The following is a 23,001-nucleotide window of genomic DNA, read 5'->3' as shown; positions in this document are numbered from 1 at the left end:
TTGAACCTTGATAATAATGTTTTTTCTGCCGTCAAATGTGTTGTTTGAGAACCACTTGCTAAGTGAACTTTTTTCTGTCATCAAGCAGTAATCTCCAAGTTTTATTGTATTTCGATTTTTTACTAGATCCTTTAGAATTGTTGTTAAATGAAGCAGACTTAGATATAATTTCTATATTTAGCATCAAACTAAAATAGCTATGATTGAATTTTGGTAGCAATATTCCTTTCGCCGAGTAGAGGTCAGCTAAGAACGGATGTTACGGAATTCCGCTCGCGAGAGTTTTTTTTTTATTATAAACAGAACAACGTAAGTAGTAGTTTTGTTAGTTTGTGGAACCTTTTAAGATGCCATCAATAATTTTAATTATTTCGTAAGTTATCGTTGTAAACTGGCTTGTAAGTTTCCCAAATGATTATAAAATAAAAATACATCTATTTCATTCCTTAGCATTAACGAAGGCTCGTCTGGAATATTAATTAATGTTCGATAGCATGATAATATATTCAATATGCATACATAATACATAAAATATGTCAAGGAGATAAGATCCGTTTTTATACCTTCCTTCCACAACCGCATTAACATCCGAGATTATATCACCTCCTCTATCAGGTCCTCGAACCCTTGAACTTGATCTGTTGCGGGTGTTGGCGATAATTCTAATGCAATTAAAGTTACCCTGTGCGTGTGGGGAAATGACGCAGAAATAACAGGATGATGTGATTGCAAGAGACATACAAATTAATGTTGATTATTAAGTTATATGATCATTTTCATTGTCGATGATGTACTATAATATAATGTACTATAGGAACTAGGTACTAGGAATTTGCAAATATTATTTCAAAACATCAAGAATTGTATTGTAAAAAATGCTCCCTGTTGTTATAATGAAATTGTTTCACAGCGGAACTGTCAATCCGTGCGTCACTAAATTCTCTCATAGAAAATATGTCCATATACAACAAATATTGAAAATAAAAATAACTATGGGTCCCAAATCGAAATAAAAACTATCCTATCTCTCAAGTTGGACCAAACTGCAGTCCATGAAGTAATCCCCATTAAAATCCGTTCATTAGTTTAGGAGTCCATCGCGGACAAACAACGTGTCACGTAATTTATATATATTAAGATATTATTTAAGACCGAGCCTTGCTAGTATTTATAAGTATGTACAAAACTTCACAAAAAAAACTAATAGGACACTGGATTTGAACCAGGGTCTTCTGCTTTCTAGATCACCCAATGTCCCATCTGAGCTATTACAGTCTTGTATATAGTGGCGACATTTACCTTTGTATTCTTATGATATTGTAGCAGTTTCTCATTAAAACACGGATAAAACTACATTTTTTAAAAGCTATCTGGATCGATTTTTCGCCCCCTAAACTACCTGCATACTAAATTTCATTAAAATCGTTGGAGCCGTTTCCGAGATTCAGAATATATATATATATATATATATATACAAGAATTGCTCGTTTAAAGATATAAGATTTAGTTAGATACGTGCTACTCCGTTTATAATAACAAGTCCAAAGTAAACTAAATGTGTTTCAATGAGCATGGACGTTGTTCAAATCTCAGGTTGTGGTTTCATCTACATGATCTACTTTACAAGACATACAATATTTATCAACGATACGTCACTCGAACGATTGGCTCAGTGGAAGAGCGCTCGCATAGGACGCGAGATGTCACGGTTTGGAGTTCTGCATCGTTTAGAATTTAATTTGTGTGCTATATAATTGTTTTGTTTATAAATATGTGGCAACATTGGAACACCAACAAATATAGTTAGTACTGGTAAATGCGAACGAAGTAACGGGCAATAGCTAGTAATATTATGAAGGTGTTGAACAATTAATAGTATATTAATAGAGGAAGGGGTTCAACGCACTTGGAATGTTGGAAAAAGCGGGGAGCCATCTCGAGCGAACGGAATCCGGAATCTAAGAAAATGTCTTATGGCACGTTTTGTTTAAATGCGTGCCTGAATGCAAAAACGAGTGGTTTATGTCCCGGGAGTGCTCAACAAGTGGAGAGCGATTCAGTCCGCCATTACAAGGACCCGACTTGGTATCCATGCATAATGACTCCTCATGCATACATACGGCCCCGCGCATTATTTACGTGCGCCTTTTTTCCTTTTTCGCTGACATATTCCTGTGAATTCTTTGTAGTGGTGTTTCATGCGTATGCGCATCTTCGACTTTTATTTTTGCCCTTTATTATGCCAAGTGCTAAGTTAATGTTGGATGTTTGTTTGCTAAAGTTTTCAATGAGCACGGACTTGTGGAATTTTGTAAGTGAAATATGAGCAGCAAACTTTTTTTTTTTCACTTGAGTACAAGCATTACTCACGGTACTTACACCTTCATTTACTTTTATAATCTTAATATAATATAACATACAAAACTCCATTTTGTCATAACATTGCGCAAAGGTTTTGTGCAGAATTTGCGTTACCTAATAAGTAGATTAACCTGTTATTTAGCAACGTTAAGTCATTATAACCGTCTTTCAATATCAACATCTTAGGAGTTAATACAAGGAAATTTTGGACCTTTGTTGATATTTCAAATGTTATAAATGACAATCTATCGCCTCTTCTCTCGTCAAAAGGGTGCAGATATGTCTCGTGTATAGGCGAAACATGATTTTGTTGTTATAGGTTTTTTAAAGTGCAACTTAGCAAAATTCACACTTAACATTAAATAGCATCGCTATTTAAATTGCTATTTATTTTCGCATTTTAACTCCTAATATATTAAGTTTCTGATAGAAGTATGAAATGCTTTAATATTAAAATAGTTTTTCATTGTAATATATTTAACTTAATTTGTTATTCGAGTTAAGTATATGATCAGCTAAGTGCTGAGAAGATGTTGTTTTAAGAGTTGTGTTATATTTGTGTATAGGGGTAGTGGTTTGTTCGCGGGGATCACGCGGTGGTAGGCGGGTCACGTTCGCGGCGAGGTGCGCCTGCGCATATTGATGTGTGTCCCGACACCGCCGGTACACTCGATACCCCGTCGTGCTTCGTCACTTTAGACCTCACTTAATATCCATTTAACATTCATATACATACATATTTAATGTAGTTATAATATACCATTATAATAGTCCAAATAGCAAATTACATTGAGTTATATGATCCTTTAAAATTCTTTTCGTTTTTAGTAATATTTAGTTGTCAGACTTTTATAAAACAAATTTAAGTAAAATTATAGGTAATACAATTGTACCTACACGATATTGGTATAGTTGTCATTGGATAACTTAACCTTAAACCTACACGGGTTTTTCCGAATAAATAAAATATATCGTCCATACCAACAGCGTTCTTTCCAGCACACTAAAAGTCATAAAAGGCATTTATTTTCTCAAAATTGATTCCGTTAGAATTATTTTTGATGTCAAACAAATTCTGTCCAACACACAGAATTTCATGAACAAAGACTTAATTAAGAGCAGTCCAGAACTAAACATTTTGTCAGTACATAATGAGTCATTCTAAGTGAAAAATCATGTCAGGCTTGATAATCCACTCCGTCTTGCACCTGCCGTGAATAACAGAGCGTGTAGTTTGTTGGCTGAAGTAGCGGATGTTAACGGCTCGTTGACCAAAAGCACTTCGTGAACCAAGGTGACTGTTCCGTGACACATCGTGTGTCCCGTAACTGGCAAACCATTCATAGAACGACACTTTGCTTGCCAGAACTGAAATGACTTTGGCCATTTTGTTTATCTTTATGACATTAAGGGACGAGACGAGCCGGACATTCTTGAAAAATCGCGAAAAATCTGAGGGGCACTTCCAAATACACTGGACCTGAACATTATTTTAAAAAAAACGAGATTGTTATTGTGAAATACAACAATATTTTTATACAGAGATCATGTGTCATCCTAGCAACACGTACCAGGACTCCATATGCAGTTTAGAGGTTTTATGTAAATTTTGCATCGGATACAGCGATTGCGTTAATTGAGTTTTTGGACGCCAAATTTAATTTGAACAACAAGATCAAAAACAGTAATTGACACAGTATTTCAAAGATATATATAGTATATTAAGCCCAAAGTATTAATTTAATAATTTAGTTACCATCATTACCATTATATATCGAAAATGTAAGCTCCGAGTCTGAATTAATCTATATATACGAATAAAATGTAAAAAAATTATCAAACTTTGTATCACTATGATCATTACTAAAACCTATAATTATCCTCTTCCCGAAGTTTTACATTCGTCTCATTATCTTGAAGCCAAAATTTTTGAAGTTTTCACTTCTACCACGTGTGAATAGCACACATGTTTTTTTTTTATTTATATTGATACGAGGGAGGCACTGAAAATTTCGGGAATCAAGGAAGTGACACAACATTACTATTTAAAAATGTATTTATTGCTTTTCAAAGTAATCTCCGCGAAAATTGACACTTTTTTCCAAACGATGGAACCAATCATTGAAGCAACTTTTCCATTCGGAAGTTGGGGTCTCCAAAATGGCCGTTTTGTAGGCGTCCACACCTTCTTCAGGTGATGAAAATCTCTGACCACGCAATTTATTCTTTATTTTAGGGAAAGTATAGAAATCATGAGGGCTTAGGTCGTTGCTGTACGGCGGATGGTTTAATAATTCTATGTTTTCTTGCTCTAAAAACTCTTTTACTCTCTTACTTACTTGTTGTTGTGTATAATTATCATGATTTTTATGATCCGTATGAATAAATAAATTTCATAAAACACAAATAAATTAATTTTATCTGCCATTGTACACATTAATACAAATTAAATGTCAACAATTTGAAATATGGCTCGAGTCATCAATGAGTTCTTAAATAACGGACGCACGTTTTAAAACAATACAAATTATTACATTGAAATCGAAATGGAATCTCCATTAAATTTTTGTAATAGATCGTAAAAGTCCCTCTCAAAATTCATGTTACATCCTGTTTGAATGGAAGGATGTTGTAGTTATTACGTAGGCAGGACTTGAGATTCCGTTCGGATAGTCTGCAAGTGAATACCAATGAGCTTTTCTCTTTAACTTCGCCCATATTTGGCCGGGACAATAAAACGGGCGTTTACGAAAATAACACTCAAACTAAAACTTGGCTTTTAAAAGAATGTATGAAAAAAACTGCTTTGATATATTTTTAAAACATGGTGAAGTTAAATTTTAAATGTTTCGTTTTGATGTTGGTGCTTATCGATATTGGTATGGCACTAATCCATCTGATAATATAAATGCGAAAGTAAGTTATTTTTTATTTATTAAGCCCTCGCACTTTAACTACCAAACTTATGAATTCGTTCAATAAAAACTTTGTCTCTGTTGATATTGATATAGATTTTAATATAATTAATTTAGCACAATTTAAAAACGTAATAAACAAGAGAATTACTGCAATACATGATCTAAAATGAGGCTCATAAATTCTGTAACATTAGTCTTTTTTTATGTTCTTTTTCAGTAATATTTAGTAATTAAACTGTCCTTGTCACATTAGAAACTTTAAGTCTTAGTGAGAAATTTCTAAGGAACAATTGTTTTAGCTTCATATATTATAAGCCACTTATTTGTACCTAGATTTTAGATAATTGTTCTGGTTTTTTTTCTCCAAATAAATAAAATAAAATAAATGTCTGTCCACGTGTGTAAAAAAACAAGAAAAGAAAAAAAACAACCGATAATGATGAAATTTTGCAAGCACCTTTTCACTGTTACAAAAACTCTATAGAGTACATACATACATCTATAGAGTACAACAATAGCAATCACAGATTAGAATATTGTATAAATTTAAAAATAAGAATACTTAAAAATTTAATTAGTAGTGGTACTGTACAGGAAGAGTACCTTGCGCCGTGTCTTCTCAGCGCGCCATTTATGTCCGAAGCAGTGGGTGTGATTTAACTGACGACAAAAAGTATTCAAAAGGTATCAATTTTGAGAAAAAAGACGCCTTTTGGTATAATAATTAAAATGAATAAGTATTCCAAAGCATAACGTGTAATGATGATCATGAGGGCTTAGGTCGTTGCTGTACGGCGGATGGTTTAATAATTCTATGTTTTCTTGCTCTAAAAACTCTTTTACTCTCTTACTTACTTGTTGTTGTGTATAATTATCATGATTTTTATGATCCGTATGAATAAATAAATTTCATAAAACACAAATAAATTAATTTTATCTGCCATTGTACACATTAATACAAATTAAATGTCAACAATTTGAAATATGGCTCGAGTCATCAATGAGTTCTTAAATAACGGACGCACGTTTTAAAACAATACAAATTATTACATTGAAATCGAAATGGAATCTCCATTAAATTTTTGTAATAGATCGTAAAAGTCCCTCTCAAAATTCATGTTACATCCTGTTTGAATGGAAGGATGTTGTAGTTATTACGTAGGCAGGACTTGAGATTCCGTTCGGATAGTCTGCAAGTGAATACCAATGAGCTTTTCTCTTTAACTTCGCCCATATTTGGCCGGGACAATAAAACGGGCGTTTACGAAAATAACACTCAAACTAAAACTTGGCTTTTAAAAGAATGTATGAAAAAAACTGCTTTGATATATTTTTAAAACATGGTGAAGTTAAATTTTAAATGTTTCGTTTTGATGTTGGTGCTTATCGATATTGGTATGGCACTAATCCATCTGATAATATAAATGCGAAAGTAAGTTATTTTTTATTTATTAAGCCCTCGCACTTTAACTACCAAACTTATGAATTCGTTCAATAAAAACTTTGTCTCTGTTGATATTGATATAGATTTTAATATAATTAATTTAGCACAATTTAAAAACGTAATAAACAAGAGAATTACTGCAATACATGATCTAAAATGAGGCTCATAAATTCTGTAACATTAGTCTTTTTTTATGTTCTTTTTCAGTAATATTTAGTAATTAAACTGTCCTTGTCACATTAGAAACTTTAAGTCTTAGTGAGAAATTTCTAAGGAACAATTGTTTTAGCTTCATATATTATAAGCCACTTATTTGTACCTAGATTTTAGATAATTGTTCTGTTTTTTTTTCTCCAAATAAATAAAATAAAATAAATGTCTGTCCACGTGTGTAAAAAAACAAGAAAAGAAAAAAAACAACCGATAATGATGAAATTTTGCAAGCACCTTTTCACTGTTACAAAAACTCTATAGAGTACATACATACATCTATAGAGTACAACAATAGCAATCACAGATTAGAATATTGTATAAATTTAAAAATAAGAATACTTAAAAATTTAATTAGTAGTGGTACTGTACAGGAAGAGTACCTTGCGCCGTGTCTTCTCAGCGCGCCATTTATGTCCGAAGCAGTGGGTGTGATTTAACTGACGACAAAAAGTATTCAAAAGGTATCAATTTTGAGAAAAAAGACGCCTTTTGGTATAATAATTAAAATGAATAAGTATTCCAAAGCATAACGTGTAATGAAAATACCAAAGAAGAGCTTGTAAGTTTTAAAAACATTGCACGCACGTGAAATTTCCTTAATTAGATGGAATCATACGAATCATATAAACTTTTGCACTGACTTCAATGATGATATATATAGATATAGATATCTTTATATATGTATATATTTCTTGTGTGCGTGTGTATGTCACTGAACTCCTCCTAAACGGCTGGACCGATATTTATTTTTATGAAACTTTCTATGCGTCTTCAGGTGGATTCGAGAATGGTTTAGGTTCACAATTGAACTACCTCCTAAACGGCTGGACGGATTTTGATGATTTTTTTGTGTGTTCCAGTGAATTTGAGATTGATTTAGATTCTCAATTCCGTCCATATAATATAATTATCCTGTTCATGTGTACGTTAGTGAACTCCTCCTTACGGTAGGACCGATTTTTCAAATTTAACACGTGTGTACAGGACAACGTCTGTTGGGTCCACTAGTATAGATATATAATATTGAAGAATTAATAGAATTTCTTCAAGTTCCATGGACTTAATTTTTCTTGATGAAGGTACATACGAAGTCTGTTATATTGTATTGTTAAATTATAAAATTCATTGGAACATCAAACGTGACAAAACCAAGAGATCGCGCAAAGTTAAGACAAGCAAACAGTAAGATGTAGTTATTTAACAACAATTATTAAGCTACGACAGTAAAAAATTATCTTTATGTTGTTTAAAAAAAAAATTGATTGCATAAACAATAATTGTTATTTAGCCTATTGAAATAGAATGGAGATTACAATCTTTGTAATTTGAAATGTATAATGAATATTCAAATTTAAAATAACTCCTACATGATAATTACATTATGTAACAAAAACGTTTAGTTCGCTTTCTTGCATGAGGCTAGGTGTTTTACCCCTCGTAATTACAAAAGCACTAAAGATGAATATTGCAGCAATTATGTAAATGCATCAGCGTCTTTAATTATATGTATTTATAATTATACAACTATTTTATGATTTTGTAAATGTAAGTAGCAATGAATGAAAATATATTTCACAATAAACTCTATGCTATAAAATTCGACGGTAGTAATTCAATAAATAATATTACTGAACATTATCAACTAAAGGTTGGTGATGACTACACGTACAGATGCTGTTTGTAATAGGTACTTGCCTCAAGAAGATACTGCTGTTCGTAAATGTGGCAGGGCTTGACGACGAGTTATAAGTAGGTATGAGTGGCGAACACAATAGTTATATTCTGGACGCGGTGTTACTAGGATTCACCAGGACTAGTCAAATACCAACCCTTTTGAAATAAATTATTAAATAAGTAAAGGTTTTTATACCATAAAATACACCCACAGCAAAGAAGTACAGTTTATGACTCAGAAAACAGTTCGAGAAGCGAACAACATGCATATTTTCAATATTCAAGAGATGTTCATAATTTGCATAAGCAAAATGGTGATCAGTATATCCTGCAAAGGACAGTAATAAATGTACTAGGCGCCGGCGCAGACGAAGCCACCTTAAAACCTGCGAAGCACGTCGTGCTAAGTACGAAGGCGCGTGAGTTACATAACGTAAACCTGTCTTGTATCGCAATAACCCTCACTCAAGTGCAGACTGAATTACGTTACAGCAGCTTTTGCAAGATCAAGGGCAAGGCAGTACACGCCAGCGTGGATTTTATATTATTTTAGCTGAATTTTATTAGCAGCATTCATGATGATGCTCTATTTACGAAAGTATTTGAATAAAATGCGCGTGCAATTTATTTATTCCGACGTTTTGATGATTTTGCTATCAACATTGCCGAAAAAGCGTGTCGCCCTTATTTGTTCTTTTAACATTATATTAAAGTAATTCAATTTATTCGGTTCAAACATTTGACCTTCATCTAGTCTTAAGTCTGGTCGTTCAACTCTTAGTTAAATTTTAGAAACACCTAATGACCCGAGTAATCTAACAGAAAAAACCGTAGTTGATGTTCTATATAAAATTTAAATGTATACCAACTCTTATTGAGAGAACGATTCGATTGTTCGCGGTTGAATTGTTATTTAATGGCAAAAAAGGGAGATAATGGCTTGAGCGGGCGCGGGAGGCGGACCCAAGGACGATCCTGTGCCCTCGATGCGTCTTCGCCGAGGCTTGTGGAATGCATCAAGACTATTTTTAGTAATCAAACCCGATGCCGACTCAGTTCGGGGGAGCATGCCAGCGAAATGCGAACATGTTATCCCCAAACTGGCAAAAGAATTTACTGCAAAAAATTATTCCAGCTATCAGTACGAGAGTGGCCTTTACAAGTAAGCTATGATGAAACCGAGAAAATTATAAATTCAAAATTAATATAACTTTTTTTACTTTTTTATGAGTATTTGCTTTATCTATCACTATTTAATTTTATTAAGTTTCTTATTATATAAGATAGGTATAATTTAAAGTCAAATAAATATTGTTTTAGTTGTCAGTTTTAGTTATATTTCATTCATTATTAACATTAAATAAAATTACATAGCAGACGGTAATCACTGGTTGGCTATGCACAGGGTTTCCTAGTGAGGAATGTAGTACATTAAGGGTGCCTCTTTGTTTCTGTTTTTGAGACTGACACTGTAAATTTATCTTAGGCATGAAGAACAATGTATGTAATTATAATTACTAATAAATAAATGAAATGAAATCCGAAGATTTTAGAATACTTAGCGTACATCTCTTATGTATTTTAGTAAATGTATTACAAAATCAAATCGATACACAGACCTACGGATACCTGAAGCTTATTAGGCGATAAAGAACATAAAATATAAATCAATTTCGCAAGAACAATGATAATTCAAATCTTTTTGTATTATTGCTACGAAAAATAATAATGAGATAGGGCGTATCGGTTTCAATCAGTGGATGAGCGAACATAAAAAAAGAGAAGTAAATAATCATTATTCTATTGTGGAGCGCACTCCACACGAAGCGCGCTGAGAGCATTATATTAGAATTAGGACGGCAAAAAATGGATCGGATAAATATAGATGACGTTATAAATAAAGATGAACTCTTTCGGCTTTGGACCGTAGCGAAAGGATGCGTCTAATCTAATTTTATGTTCCATAGGGCTACCTAAGACCTGTATAATAAGGAGTCCTTACTACCTGAAGTTGTTAAAATTTAATACCTATTCAATTTGGTAATATGGATCGATTTTTATGTGATACATGGTAAGGCAGGCCGAAAATAAGAAATGCGATATCAATCTATTTTTGTATGATCTCTTATTTCTCAAAATTCATTGTCTAAAGAGGAAATTCGTTTAAATCCTCGCGGGACATACTTTTGTATTTTATGGCAATCGAAAGATATTTGTAGTCTTAGATTAAGGATTGGCCTCCGCTGTGCGCCAACTAGATACCGCTGGCGTAGTAGACCAATCCTTAACCTATGTTTGTAGTATGTTCAAATAAATAGATCAAAGTAAAGTGTTCTTTTAATTTTTTTATCTTTTATTTTGCCAGTTTTTGCTTGGTTTAAGACAATAAGGAGGAATGTATCTAGATTATTATGTAGATATATTATGCAGATGTTTATTTTGCAAAATGTCGTACCGTATAATTACAAACTTTGATATATTAACGTTGAAGTACAGAATTGTTATGGCAACAAGACTAATTGGAATCTGTTCGAAACATCCTTAAGTTAATCTAAACACACTACTCCATTTCTGATCACTTTCATTAGGTACAATAATAATTTAACTCTCCGTATTCTCGGAGTGTTGTTCTGTATTATGGATCTTGATTTAAGTTTGCATTTTTGTTAAAACACCTTAAAGACCGTTAAAGAATTATTTTCTTTGAAAAAGAATTGTATTTCAATGAAAACAATAGGACATATAAACCTCAGAGGTTGGAAAACACATCTCTATTACTTTTAAGACTAATCACCTAGTGTCTAGAAAAGGTGCGATACTTGTTAGCGTACCTTCTATATGTTGATCCTGTAATACCAAAAACTTGAATGCATCTACAGCACCGTTACCAACTCGAGTTGAAGTACAACTTGTGCATAAAACCTCCTTTCATGATGTAATGATAAAAACGTCGGCTCGTATCTTTTACGGTACGCGTTGCATTCTAGCTAATCGACGCTGACAGATATCGTGTTTTTCCATAAAATCACAAGTCCTTTCCGCGATGATTAGTATCGGGACGTTGAACCATCCGACACCTGTCGTCCCCCTCGCTATTTTTTCTCATCGAAACTTCCGTCGAATAGTTTTTGTTAGCTCTTCAATAAACCATTTGATAGCACGGACGCGGATCATTACGAGAATCATCGGCGGCAATGATCTATTGTCTCTAAACCACGATGAATCTGGATACCTACATTCGCTCGGCTAATTCTCTAAATTATAATTTAATGTTCACGACTGTGGCATTGACTCTGATATTTCACTTAGTAATAATGGCTTGGTGGTAGTTTTTGTTGAGATTTAAATTTCACTGTTGAATGCCGTAAATATTGAATTAAGGCTCGGAAGATAGATTTGGATTTAATTTCATGTAAATTACATTTTTATAACTGTTAACTCAATTGACTTTATTATTACAGTACCTATTGCTATTTTTGTCTCACTGTTTCTTATTCACATTCGATTTTTTTGCTTTTAAACTCGCATCCATAACTTTACATTTACTAACCATTTACTTTACATTATTTACCAGGCTCCTTTTCACAGGATGCCGACTATTTATGGGTACCATGACGGCGCCTATTTCTGCCGTGAAGCAGTTAGGTGTAACATTACTGTGTTTCGGTCTGAAGGGCACCGTAGCTAGTGTTATTACTGGGCAAATGAGACGTAACATCTTATGTTTCAAGGTGACGAGAATAGTTGTGGTGCCGCTCAGAATTTTTAAGTTTTGCAAGAATCCTGAGCTGTACTGCCTTGTAATGGATGGAATAAGAAGTATCAATTACCATCAGCTAAACGTCCTGCTCGTCTCGTCCCTTATTTTCATAAATAAAAACATAAAAAATTACCATGCAACTTTTCCAGACTATCTGCTTCTATATTTTATATTGATTGTAGTTATACTAGAGTTATTTGAAATACAAATTGTGTCTAATACGTCGCATTATCCACTTGTTGAGTACATAAAAGTAAAGCACGCCTCCTACAGGAGCAGTTGAATCAACAAACGGAAACAACCTATTCGTTTAACTTTCAATATTACAGGTTACGTGTTGTTGATATTACATGCCGCATAAAATATTATGCGATTTCGTGCTTTATTGTGTGGAACGTGTTTTGGCTTTTGTTTTATGTTTCTCGTGTTCTCTTTGTTCGGTTTGTACGGTGTTGGTGCTAAGACAAACTGACATATCATTGTATTTCAAGTCAATGATCTTGGCTGTTTGAACGTTTTTATTTACATAAATTTGTATATCTTTATTAACTTATAAAAATTTAATTTGTTGTAAAATCAATACTTTTTTACAATTTGATACATCAATTACCCACGGACTAGTAAAAAAAATAAGGACTCCGTGTCACCTTACACAACAGTTCAGCACCAAAACAATCCGATTAACGTGTAAATACATAGCCCCACGCACACACTTACACTACTACAGGCCGATAGGCGGCCATTATGTGAATTGTCATCGTCTGTGACAGATCAGTCTGAATAAAATATTTTAAAAATGCCGTCGTGCGTCGTGAAAAAGTGTAAAACTAAAAATAAAAGTATATGTGATTATTTAACGGAGACAAAATTGTGTAACTAGTATACCCCGTAACCGCACACACACTAGCATAAAGGTGCTTCACTTGCTAATATCACGGCGCGGAGTCCTTCTTTTTTTACTAGACCGTGCAATTACATATTGTATATTCTTCTCTTACAACGATGATATAAGATACGAAGTCGATACTTGTTTTGTAAATTAAGAGGATAAACTTCGTCAATCTTGCTTGAGTCACCTAATACTAAGTGGTCACCGCCACCCACCAGAGAAATTGCAAGATTGATAATTGTTTTTTTTTTATTTGCCGCTCACCTTCTATCGACCTGAAGACACTATCAAATGTGGTGCGATTTATTATTTCGGTAATTTATTTATTGATGGATACTTCGGTGTTGATGGTGATATCTGTTAACTCTTGAATAGTTACACAGTACCTAAGTCCTAGCTATTTAACAGAAATATGACTCTAACCTTAAAAGTCACAAAAAAAATATAGATATTTTTATTTAAAACTAGCTGACTCGACAGACGTTGTTCTGTACATAATAAATAAAATACTCTTTTTTTTATGAATTGTCAATAATATTTCATAACATCAAGAATTATTTCGTAAAATATGCTCCCTGTTGTTATATTGAAATTGTTTCACGGCAGAACTGTTAAACCATGCGTCAATAAATTTTCTCATAGAAAATATGTCCATAAAAAACAAATATCAGGCGACGGGGGACACATCAAAGGAAAAACACAATTGTTGTTTTTATTTAATACCGAACACTTTCATATTTATTCACCTTTTAAACCTTCCCTGGACTTCCACCAATAATTCAAGACCAAAATTAGCCAAATCGGTCCAGCCGTTCTCGAGTTTTAGCGAGACTAACGAACAGCAATTAATTTTTATATATATAAATAAAATTAATAATCTAACTTATAAAATGACATAGCTTTGAATAATAACACCAGTTTAATAGACAGCTCGCAGAGAATACGGACAGTGGCGTAGTAAACTCGCTTCGAGCCGTAATATAATTAAAAATAATGTTGGTTGGTTGTGAGAGAAGTTGCAGGCATTGTACTCTAATGGAGGCTGAACAATGAAGGTCAGGGACCCGCGGGTCAGACCACGGCGCTCGCTACTCTAGGAATGTCAACTGTGCTCATAATAGGTATTTTATTACAAGCCAGGGCACGTTGCATAACTATGTGGAGCTGATTCAAACGATTGGCTAATACTAAATTTTTATTAATTACTTGCTGACCCGACAGACGTTGTTCTGTATATAATAAATAAAATAATGTTTTTATATGAATTTGTCAATAATATATCATAACATCAAAAATTACTTCGTAAAATATGCACCCTGCTGTCGTAATGAAATTGTTTCACAGCAGAACTGTAAAACCGTGCGTCAATAAATTCCCTCATAGAAATTATGTAGTGACACATCAAAGGAAAAACAAATTTGTTGTTTTTATTAAATTTCGCAGCATTTTCCTATTTATTCATGTTTTAAACCTTCTCTGGACTTCCACAAACAATTCAAGACCTAAATTTGCCAAATCGGTCCAGCCGTTCTCGAGTTTTAGCGAGACTAACGAACAGCAATTCATTTTTATATACATATTTTTAATGTATTCTTCGCCTCTTACAAAATTACTTCGATGATATTTTATTGTTGTGGTGCTATTGGGATTTTAGTAATAGTTATGGCATTTCGTTACTTTTCGAAAAACAGGATTTTCTATAAATTTTTAAAGGAATTTTGAAATTTTAACATTTTTATTGCGTGCTTAAAGGTACCCCTGGTTGATGACAAATTTATATATGAATTCAAATTCAATATTTATTTGGATCACCTATTGAATTGAATTGAAGCCACAACCTGAGAGTTGAACAAAGTAAACAAGATTTTACAATGATACTTATGAATTACTCGTACGGTTGGCTCAGTTGGTTAGAGCACCGGCACGGAATGCCGAAAATTGTGTTTTTCAAATTTTATTTGTGCACCTATTGAATCTTAAAGTTGGAAAACGCGAAAGCTCGCATCTAATTGTCATAGCTCTTGAAAATAATGGACAGTATCATAAACTTGCTCTTGACATACCTTGGTCTTGCTAGATCATTGACTGAGTGTTTGGCTTTTGCCATGCTTCTAGTATACCTTATACACGTAGGTGACGGCCATTGAATGCAAAAGAGGAGTTATTTAGGTTGGATATATCAAAGGCCTTCGATGAAACAGAAGCTCCACTCTAACTTTCCATCGTAAGGGCTTCCTGCTAGTTTTGTCATTTTTGAAGTTATACTTCTTTAGGTGCGTTATGAAAAAATGATGAGAGTGAAATTTTAACATGTTGAAGTTGGTTCCTAAAATTTTCTGACGTTTGCGTCATTCATTATTATTTTTTTTGGTTTCTCCGTCCATTATTAGGACAGAAAAAGAGTTCAAGCAGTCATTTTTTAAAAATTAAATATCAAAGCCCGAGTAGCACGAGGAATATATAATTTTAATGATTTTTGCTTCGTTAGGCCCAAGAAGTATAACTTTTTGCGTGCATACATAAGTACACACACACTTTTTTTTGCTTTTTTTTATGGAGCGCAACATACAGAATTCTATCAGCAGTGGCTGCTGAGACAATATAAGCCCGTCAACGCTTGTATTTGCTAAGGCTATATGCTATATCCTACATTAATTCTTCTGCATATCAATGATATGTTTGACGCATTCGACATTCATTGCTATGCTGATGACAGTACTCCAGATGCCGTATAAAACGGCCATACAGGTCTCTTTCACGACATTGTCGATAATTTCCGGAAGAAACTTGTATCTACTATCGAATGAAGACTAGAGAATTTACCACTTAGTCGAATTATGATACATTTTTATTTTTCTGAGATTAAATTGCTTTACAAAACTATTTATTCTTCCAAGTATTACTTTAATGTTTATTATATAAGCTGTAGATATTTAAATATATTTGAACAGATAAATACCGGGGTCTCTTTTCGCTTTATTGAGCCCATCACATTAAAGAAAAAAATATTTTCTAAAGTCTGGCTATACAGATGTGTGAAATTTAATTAATCTTTAATAGCTATTGTTTGAGTATTTCATTACCTATGTACTGTTAATTGGAATTATTTAATTTAGAAACTTAGGCGATTTATCTGCCATCATCATCAGCCCTTTGACATTCTTTGTTATATTTATAGATATTATCCCCAAAATTTTTTTCCTTAATAAAATATTTAAATCGAAAGAATGAGCGGCAGTATTTGAAACTAGAAGCTGTAAGTCGATTTAAATATGCGCTCGCATTATTGAAACTGAAAAGTATTATGAAGTATGTTTTATAAAATAGTAAATCTTGAAAGATGTCAAGAAAAATATTAGAGATACTTTATCTTATAAGAACACATTGCGAATATAAAGAAAATTGTATATTGAACGATTTTCTAAGGTAACATTACCTATTAGATATAATTATACTCGTAAATAGCTTAGAATATGTATTTTCGAAATTTAACGTTGAAATTTTTGAAAGTTTTATCGAAATAGACCAAAATAGAGCGTTTAAGAAATTTCCTAGTAGTTAGTTTACAGAATTTGTAGGTTGTTTATTTTCGTAATTTCAATGGCTTTATTTTTTTTGTAATCCATTGTATTCGCTATCAAGCGATTACAATTTGTAGAGTTATTGGTGACTAATTACTATCATTATGATAACTGTGAAATTATTTACTGAAATTTAGAACAATTATTAATTTAAGTAAAATACTCAGCCATTTCAAACTTCATTTACCTCTGATTCATTTGATAATTGAGACCTCTATCACGTTAAGGAGACATTATAAACATGCTTTAGAATGACAGTAATTTACAGGTGTTCTCGTAATTTTGAGGGGGTGAAAGATATTTGAAAATTATTTTTCCATATAAATGTTAACATACCTGCGGCTGGGCCTAGGGTCGCAGCGAAGAGCAGAAAACATGAGGCGAATAGGAGCTGCATTCTGATAGGATCAACAATTGTGGGATACTCTACGGAGTGCGCACACGCAACACGGGAGACGCGGGTACACTGAGCGCGCGAACCTCTGGACCCCCCCTTATAACAGCGACGCGTCCCGCCTTCACTACCACGCGAGCATCGGGGACCGCCGACCCGCGCTCCTAAACTCTAACGCTTCATACATTGAACGTCTTCTCAGCGATCTAATAATACGCTGTCAAATCAAATCAGAAATGTATAAGCACGCTAGGCGGTCGTCGTGTCTGAAACGAGATGGTATGGTACGGATGTCCGGCAGCGTGTTTCGGACTCAGCATCAAGCATCCAGTATCCACTAACGCACGGGAGTTATCTTCGCGAATCGGGCCACACAATGCCAACACAATTTGTTCTTATTGCTGCCTGTACGAATTCTTTGTTTCTCCAAAAAGGTTGTGTTTTGTGCAATTACGCCGCATTGATGTGGTCTTCAAGCGTTCACCTTTATTCAATCAGTCTTTAATCAATGTATCTCGTTGGCAATTACATTATTTAGAGCTTGAGCATGTCGTTAACTTAACCAACTGCCTCTCGGATTGTCTTTCTACTAATTGGCATAAAATAAGCGGACCTCTTGTTAGTCTGCGTTGTTTTAGATACGGTTGAAATTTGCCATTTCAGTATTTTAGTTTTACAATGCCAATTTTGCTAGTTTCACGTTATAACAAACCTAAATAGGAATATCAATGAGTCTTTTTCTTTTTTACCATTTCACATTTTCGTTTTTAAATGTGCTATAACTACAGAAGCTAATTAAATATAATAAAAATACAAAACATAATATTAAATCATACATACCATTACCATTCTTATAAGCTTAGCGCAAAAAAACAATATAACATATGAAGTATTGTATTATTTTATGGTCGCTGGCTTTGCAAGAAAGTGAATAATATTTATGAGATGAAGAATGGAGAGAATATATCAATGAAATAAGATCAAAACTTATCAAGATTGCGAACGAACTGAGATCGTCGTGGGCTCGAACTGCGGTCGGTACGATTTTATCTAAAACATCACTTTGCTTTTTAAACTTTTTATTCGCTTTTACAATTCTACTCAATAAAGTTGCATTGGGACAGTAAGGCAAATTAATCCCTTGATTTTCTCTTGATCTTGTTTATGTGCCTTATCAATTGTAACTAAAATTTTAAAACTTTTAAATAAATTTTAACCTGGATTATGGCACAGTCTGTGAAGCCTGTAGGATCTTTGGATGCAATATTTTTCAGAGGGTTTTGTAGTACGTGACGTATTTACATCAGACGTTATCAATCTCTTAAAATTTTATTTATACGTCTCAATTAAGATTCGCCAAATGAGAACGTGTTTCTTTCAGTGAGCCTGGTGGCAAACAAATATTTATCCCAGCTCTTTTCGGTAAGTACTTAGCTTTTTCCGAATGGGTCAAAACTGCTTTATGGTCAATTCCCAGTTCTATAGCTATATCGTAACGTAATTGTATTTTACCCTTAAGAGATAGACATATACTTGCCATCGCGGACTTTTCTGTAGATTTATATAAGGTACACAATTCCATCATAGATTATTTTTTTATATCTCAATGGGCTTAGGCAACGTTTTTCCGACACCTCCAACAATTATTTATACAAACATGTTTACAAAAGCTTAATAAATTACATATATTCTAGAACCTTCCTTGAGAATCACGCTATCCATTGGTAAAAGCTGCATGATAATAGTTGTAGTAGTTTTCGGATTTATCGCGAACAGACAGACTGAAGCGGCGGAGGACTTTGCTTTATAATATGTAATAAATATAACTATTTTCAAACTGTTTTATAGATCGGATTAATATTTTAGATTTAAGCATGTGACGTCATAAAGATTTTATCCCTTGTGATGTAATGTCACATTTGGTTAGTTAGTTAACATTAATTGTGGATGATGGATAAGGAAGAATATATTGAAAAGCAAACTAAAAAAAGGGTTAATGGAATACAAGAAATATGTGCCATCTACGGAAAATTTCACTATCGAAGGGTCATAGTTTTTTGTGTCCGAGTCATGGATGTTTAAATGTATTTATGTATGTTTATATGAATTTATGTATGTTTAAGTAAGTATATTGTATTAAATATATCATTGTCTTGTAACCCATAACACAGACTATATATGCTTAACTTGGGGCAAGATAATTTGTGTAAAAAGTGTGTCAATCTTATTATTATTATTTTAGTCGAACCCCGATACATTCAGTAATTTTTGGTGATTTCGCCTTAAATAGTCAGTTTCATTTTTAAATTAAAGGAATAGACTAAATTTCATTTTAATTAGTAAAACTCTCGAAATATTGTAGCGAAGCCGAGAGAAGGTACGTTATCACACAAAACGTTGTTGGCAGCGCGTAAAGAATGTAAATTAGCGACGTGGTTAAGGCGCGACCTTGCGCGCGGCCGTCCAGTTTTCTGGATATTAGATAGAAGCTTGAAATAAAACAAAGTGTTCCAGTGTGCACATGAAAGTCGCCGCAACACCACTTTGAACCGAGCCTCGTTAATTGGCCCAGTACTGTTTGTGCTCTCTCGTTTCGAGCCCTACAGCTTCCAAGCTTAACAAACGCCACACACTCAGACAATACAATCGCCGCCAGCCCCCTATCGAAGGCTATACTTCGTTTTGTATACAATACAATGCACCCTGACTTTGCCTTGGACTCGAATTTAGTAAAGGCATGAAGGCATTTATTTTCTCAAAATTGATTGCTTTAGAATTCTTTTTGATGTCATTTCTAATATACTAGATACTACTACCGCTTCGGAAACAAATGGCGCTCTGAGACAGAAGAAGTGGCGCAAGAAACTCCCAGAATTCCTTTTTTTTGCGCTCTTTTTAATAAAAATATACAATATTGTACTGTCATTGCTATTGCTATAAAATAATCATAATCTAGTCCCAGGCTGTCCGATCACGATAAATATTATATAAAATGAATTATTTATTGAGGTGAAAACTTCTTCAGCCACGTTGGGCACTTTTGGTACGAGAAAATATTATGGGTTCGCGTCACCGACATGCTCATGACTGGCGCACGCGATAAATAAATAATTAGAAAAATAAATATATTACATAGTTCGATACTTTTTGGGTGAGTGTTCAACTCATGAGTTCGCGTCACCGAAAGGCTTAAAGCAGAATATCTGTAGCTATACAGCTGACGCATTGTGCAACATTAGTGCTATGTATATTTAATATAAGTAAAACTGAATGGATTTAATGAAAAGTTCAATGTGTATAATAAATATAATGTGCATAGTTGAAATAGTGTTTTTGTTAAGTTAAGTTAAGTTAAGTTTTTAACATAAATTTAAAATAATAATTTTATTGTATTTAAACATTATGAAATTCCATATTTTAATACTTAAAGTTTTAAGTTTTCCCTTCTATCGACAGTCTTTATTTACGACCACCATTTTTTTTTTATTCTAATCGCATTCCCTCGCGATTCATTGGTGTACCGACTAGTTTCATACCATTCTGAGGTCCTTCATCAGGGTGGTGATGGATGAGTGATGATGATTTAAATAAATAAAACTACGACACTTTTAATAATGTAAGTAAATGAAAATTTTCCGATCGATAATTGATATTTTAGCGAAGAATAGAATAAATATGTAATATCCTGTTGAAAAAATGACGCCTTTTAAAAATTTTTTGCAGAATTTCTGCTGATGTTCTGATTTGGGAATTGTTTCAATCAATTTTAAAAATTTTCAAATACATATTTTAGTTTATTAATACAAGTGACTATCCGCGACTTCGCCTACTTCGATTTCATTTACATGGAGATCTGACCATTGAGACGGATTTGATATTGAAATTATTTATAAACGAGATTACTTAGATGATTATTATACAAATGATTTAAGTCTTCTTTTGTGTTAATTCCGCCAATATTTGTTTTCAAAACAATTCGACACGTGTTTCGCTTCTACACGAGGCATCCTCAGGACGTGTTGTCTCGCCAAAATCTGGCACGAGACATCTCGTCTCGAGAAGTCTCGTGCCAGATTCGGGAAAACTTAAATCATTTGTATAATTATGGATTTCCGCAAAGTAACGCCTAATTCAATAAATTTTCCCAGATGATTATTGGTGAAATTATTTTTGAAATCAGACGAAAGGTCTTGATAAGTACCGTGTGCATACAAACATACAAACTGAACTTGTTTATAATATTGGTATAGATACCATTCAACAAGACACTGCACTTAAAGCACAAGTGATGCAATGCCTCAGAGCCCGCGGCAATATTCTTGAGGCTTTTTTTAATCGCATTCAGCTGATGCCTATCGTATTGTTTTACATCGGATGAGTTACGTCTGACTCAGATGGGCCGATATAGTGAAATTCTGTTTTATTTTCTCGATACACTGCATGCTCAATGCTTACTTCGAACCGCGAGAGAGTTCTTGAGAAAAAATCTCGTCGATAATTGAAGTTCAAGACGATTAATATTGTATAATGTGTATTATGTGAATTCTGAGGAAGATTTTGTGAAGTTTTTAAGTATAAATATGGTGTTGTATTACGGTATATTATATATCTAATATATAAAATTCTCGTGTCATGGTGTTAAACATTGAACTCCTCCGAAACGGCTTGACCGATTCTCATGAACTTTTGAGTGCATATTGGGTAGGTCTGAGAATTGGACATCTATTTTTCTTCCCCCTAAATGTCCATACTATTTTTTTTTGACATTTTTTTTTAAATTTGTTTGATTATGAGTCAGCATTAAAAATACATACAACTTCAAATTTTCACCCATCTACGATCAACAGTTACTTTTGTATCGCGATTTTAATATCGGCAATACAAATTTTGGTGGGTCAGCTAGTATTATAATATATGTATAGACACATAAATATTTAATCGTAGTAATGCCCCGCGGTTTCACTCGCTTAGATACCGATCTCGTGGAAAGTCAACTGTTAAGTTGGACTATAGAATTATTTACGTTAACATAAAAGTTTTATTTTACTTAGTTATTATTTTCTTTAGATTGACATTTTTAAATTCGTCATATCTTTTAAATGAAATGTCCGAATTTAATAATTTAAAAAGTAGTTTACTAACAAATATTTCCTCTTTATAATATTAGTTAAGACTAACGGACGCTCCTGATATAACCCGTGTAAATTTAGTTGTATGATTTAAATCATTTAACTAATAAATATATATTTGTTTTTGGAACGATTCGAATAAAACATGAACAATCATTGTTACAATGAGCTTGCCATACTTATATCAGTGAACATCGAATTGAAATCGGATCAGATGTGTCTCAGATAAGCGGGCACAAACACACAGATAATGACAACAAAACAAAGGTAAAAATTATTAATGCTTATACATAAGTAGGTACAATTATTTTTGAAATAATCTTTATTGTCGGCACGCTTAAAAAGAGCGCAAAAAAGAATGCTGGGAGACTTTCTTACTCCTCTTCTTCTCTCTTAGAGCGCCATTTGTTTCCGAGGCGGTAGTAGTATCTAGTATATTAGAAATGACGTTTAAAAAGAATTATAAACGAATCAATTTTGAGAAAATAAATTCCTATTATGCTTAAGTTTTGATTTTATTATAATACTATTAGTACTTATAAGGAACTTATTATGGACTTTAATTAAAATTAAAATCTTTGAACCTATATCAGAATTGGTGGCCGAAATCATCTTCAATTTAAGACGAATCGAAACCT

General features: G+C 33.2%; 2 protein-coding genes across 10 annotated transcripts in view; one reads left to right on the top strand and one right to left on the bottom strand.

Annotated features, from left to right (window-relative positions):
* Positions 1–17,344, bottom strand: part of LOC126966602 (uncharacterized) — a 30,217-nt gene extending 12,873 nt beyond the window's left edge. For all 4 annotated transcript variants that reach the window (XM_050810760.1, XM_050810761.1, XM_050810762.1 and 1 more), the window contains exon 1: positions 17,177–17,344. In XM_050810760.1, coding sequence (XP_050666717.1) covers positions 17,177–17,237 — 61 coding nt within the window. In that variant the 5' untranslated portion in view covers positions 17,238–17,344. The remainder of the gene's footprint in view (positions 1–17,176) is intronic.
* Positions 1–23,001, top strand: part of LOC126966573 (cytosolic carboxypeptidase 1-like) — a 135,020-nt gene that overhangs the window by 65,411 nt on the left and 46,608 nt on the right. The window lies entirely within an intron of this gene.

This window comes from Leptidea sinapis, chromosome 10 (assembly GCF_905404315.1).
Source record: "Leptidea sinapis chromosome 10, ilLepSina1.1, whole genome shotgun sequence".
NCBI classification, from domain to species: Eukaryota; Metazoa; Arthropoda; class Insecta; order Lepidoptera; family Pieridae; genus Leptidea; species Leptidea sinapis.
Note: the sequence above shows the minus strand (reverse complement) of the source record. Positions and strands in the feature narration are given on the sequence as shown.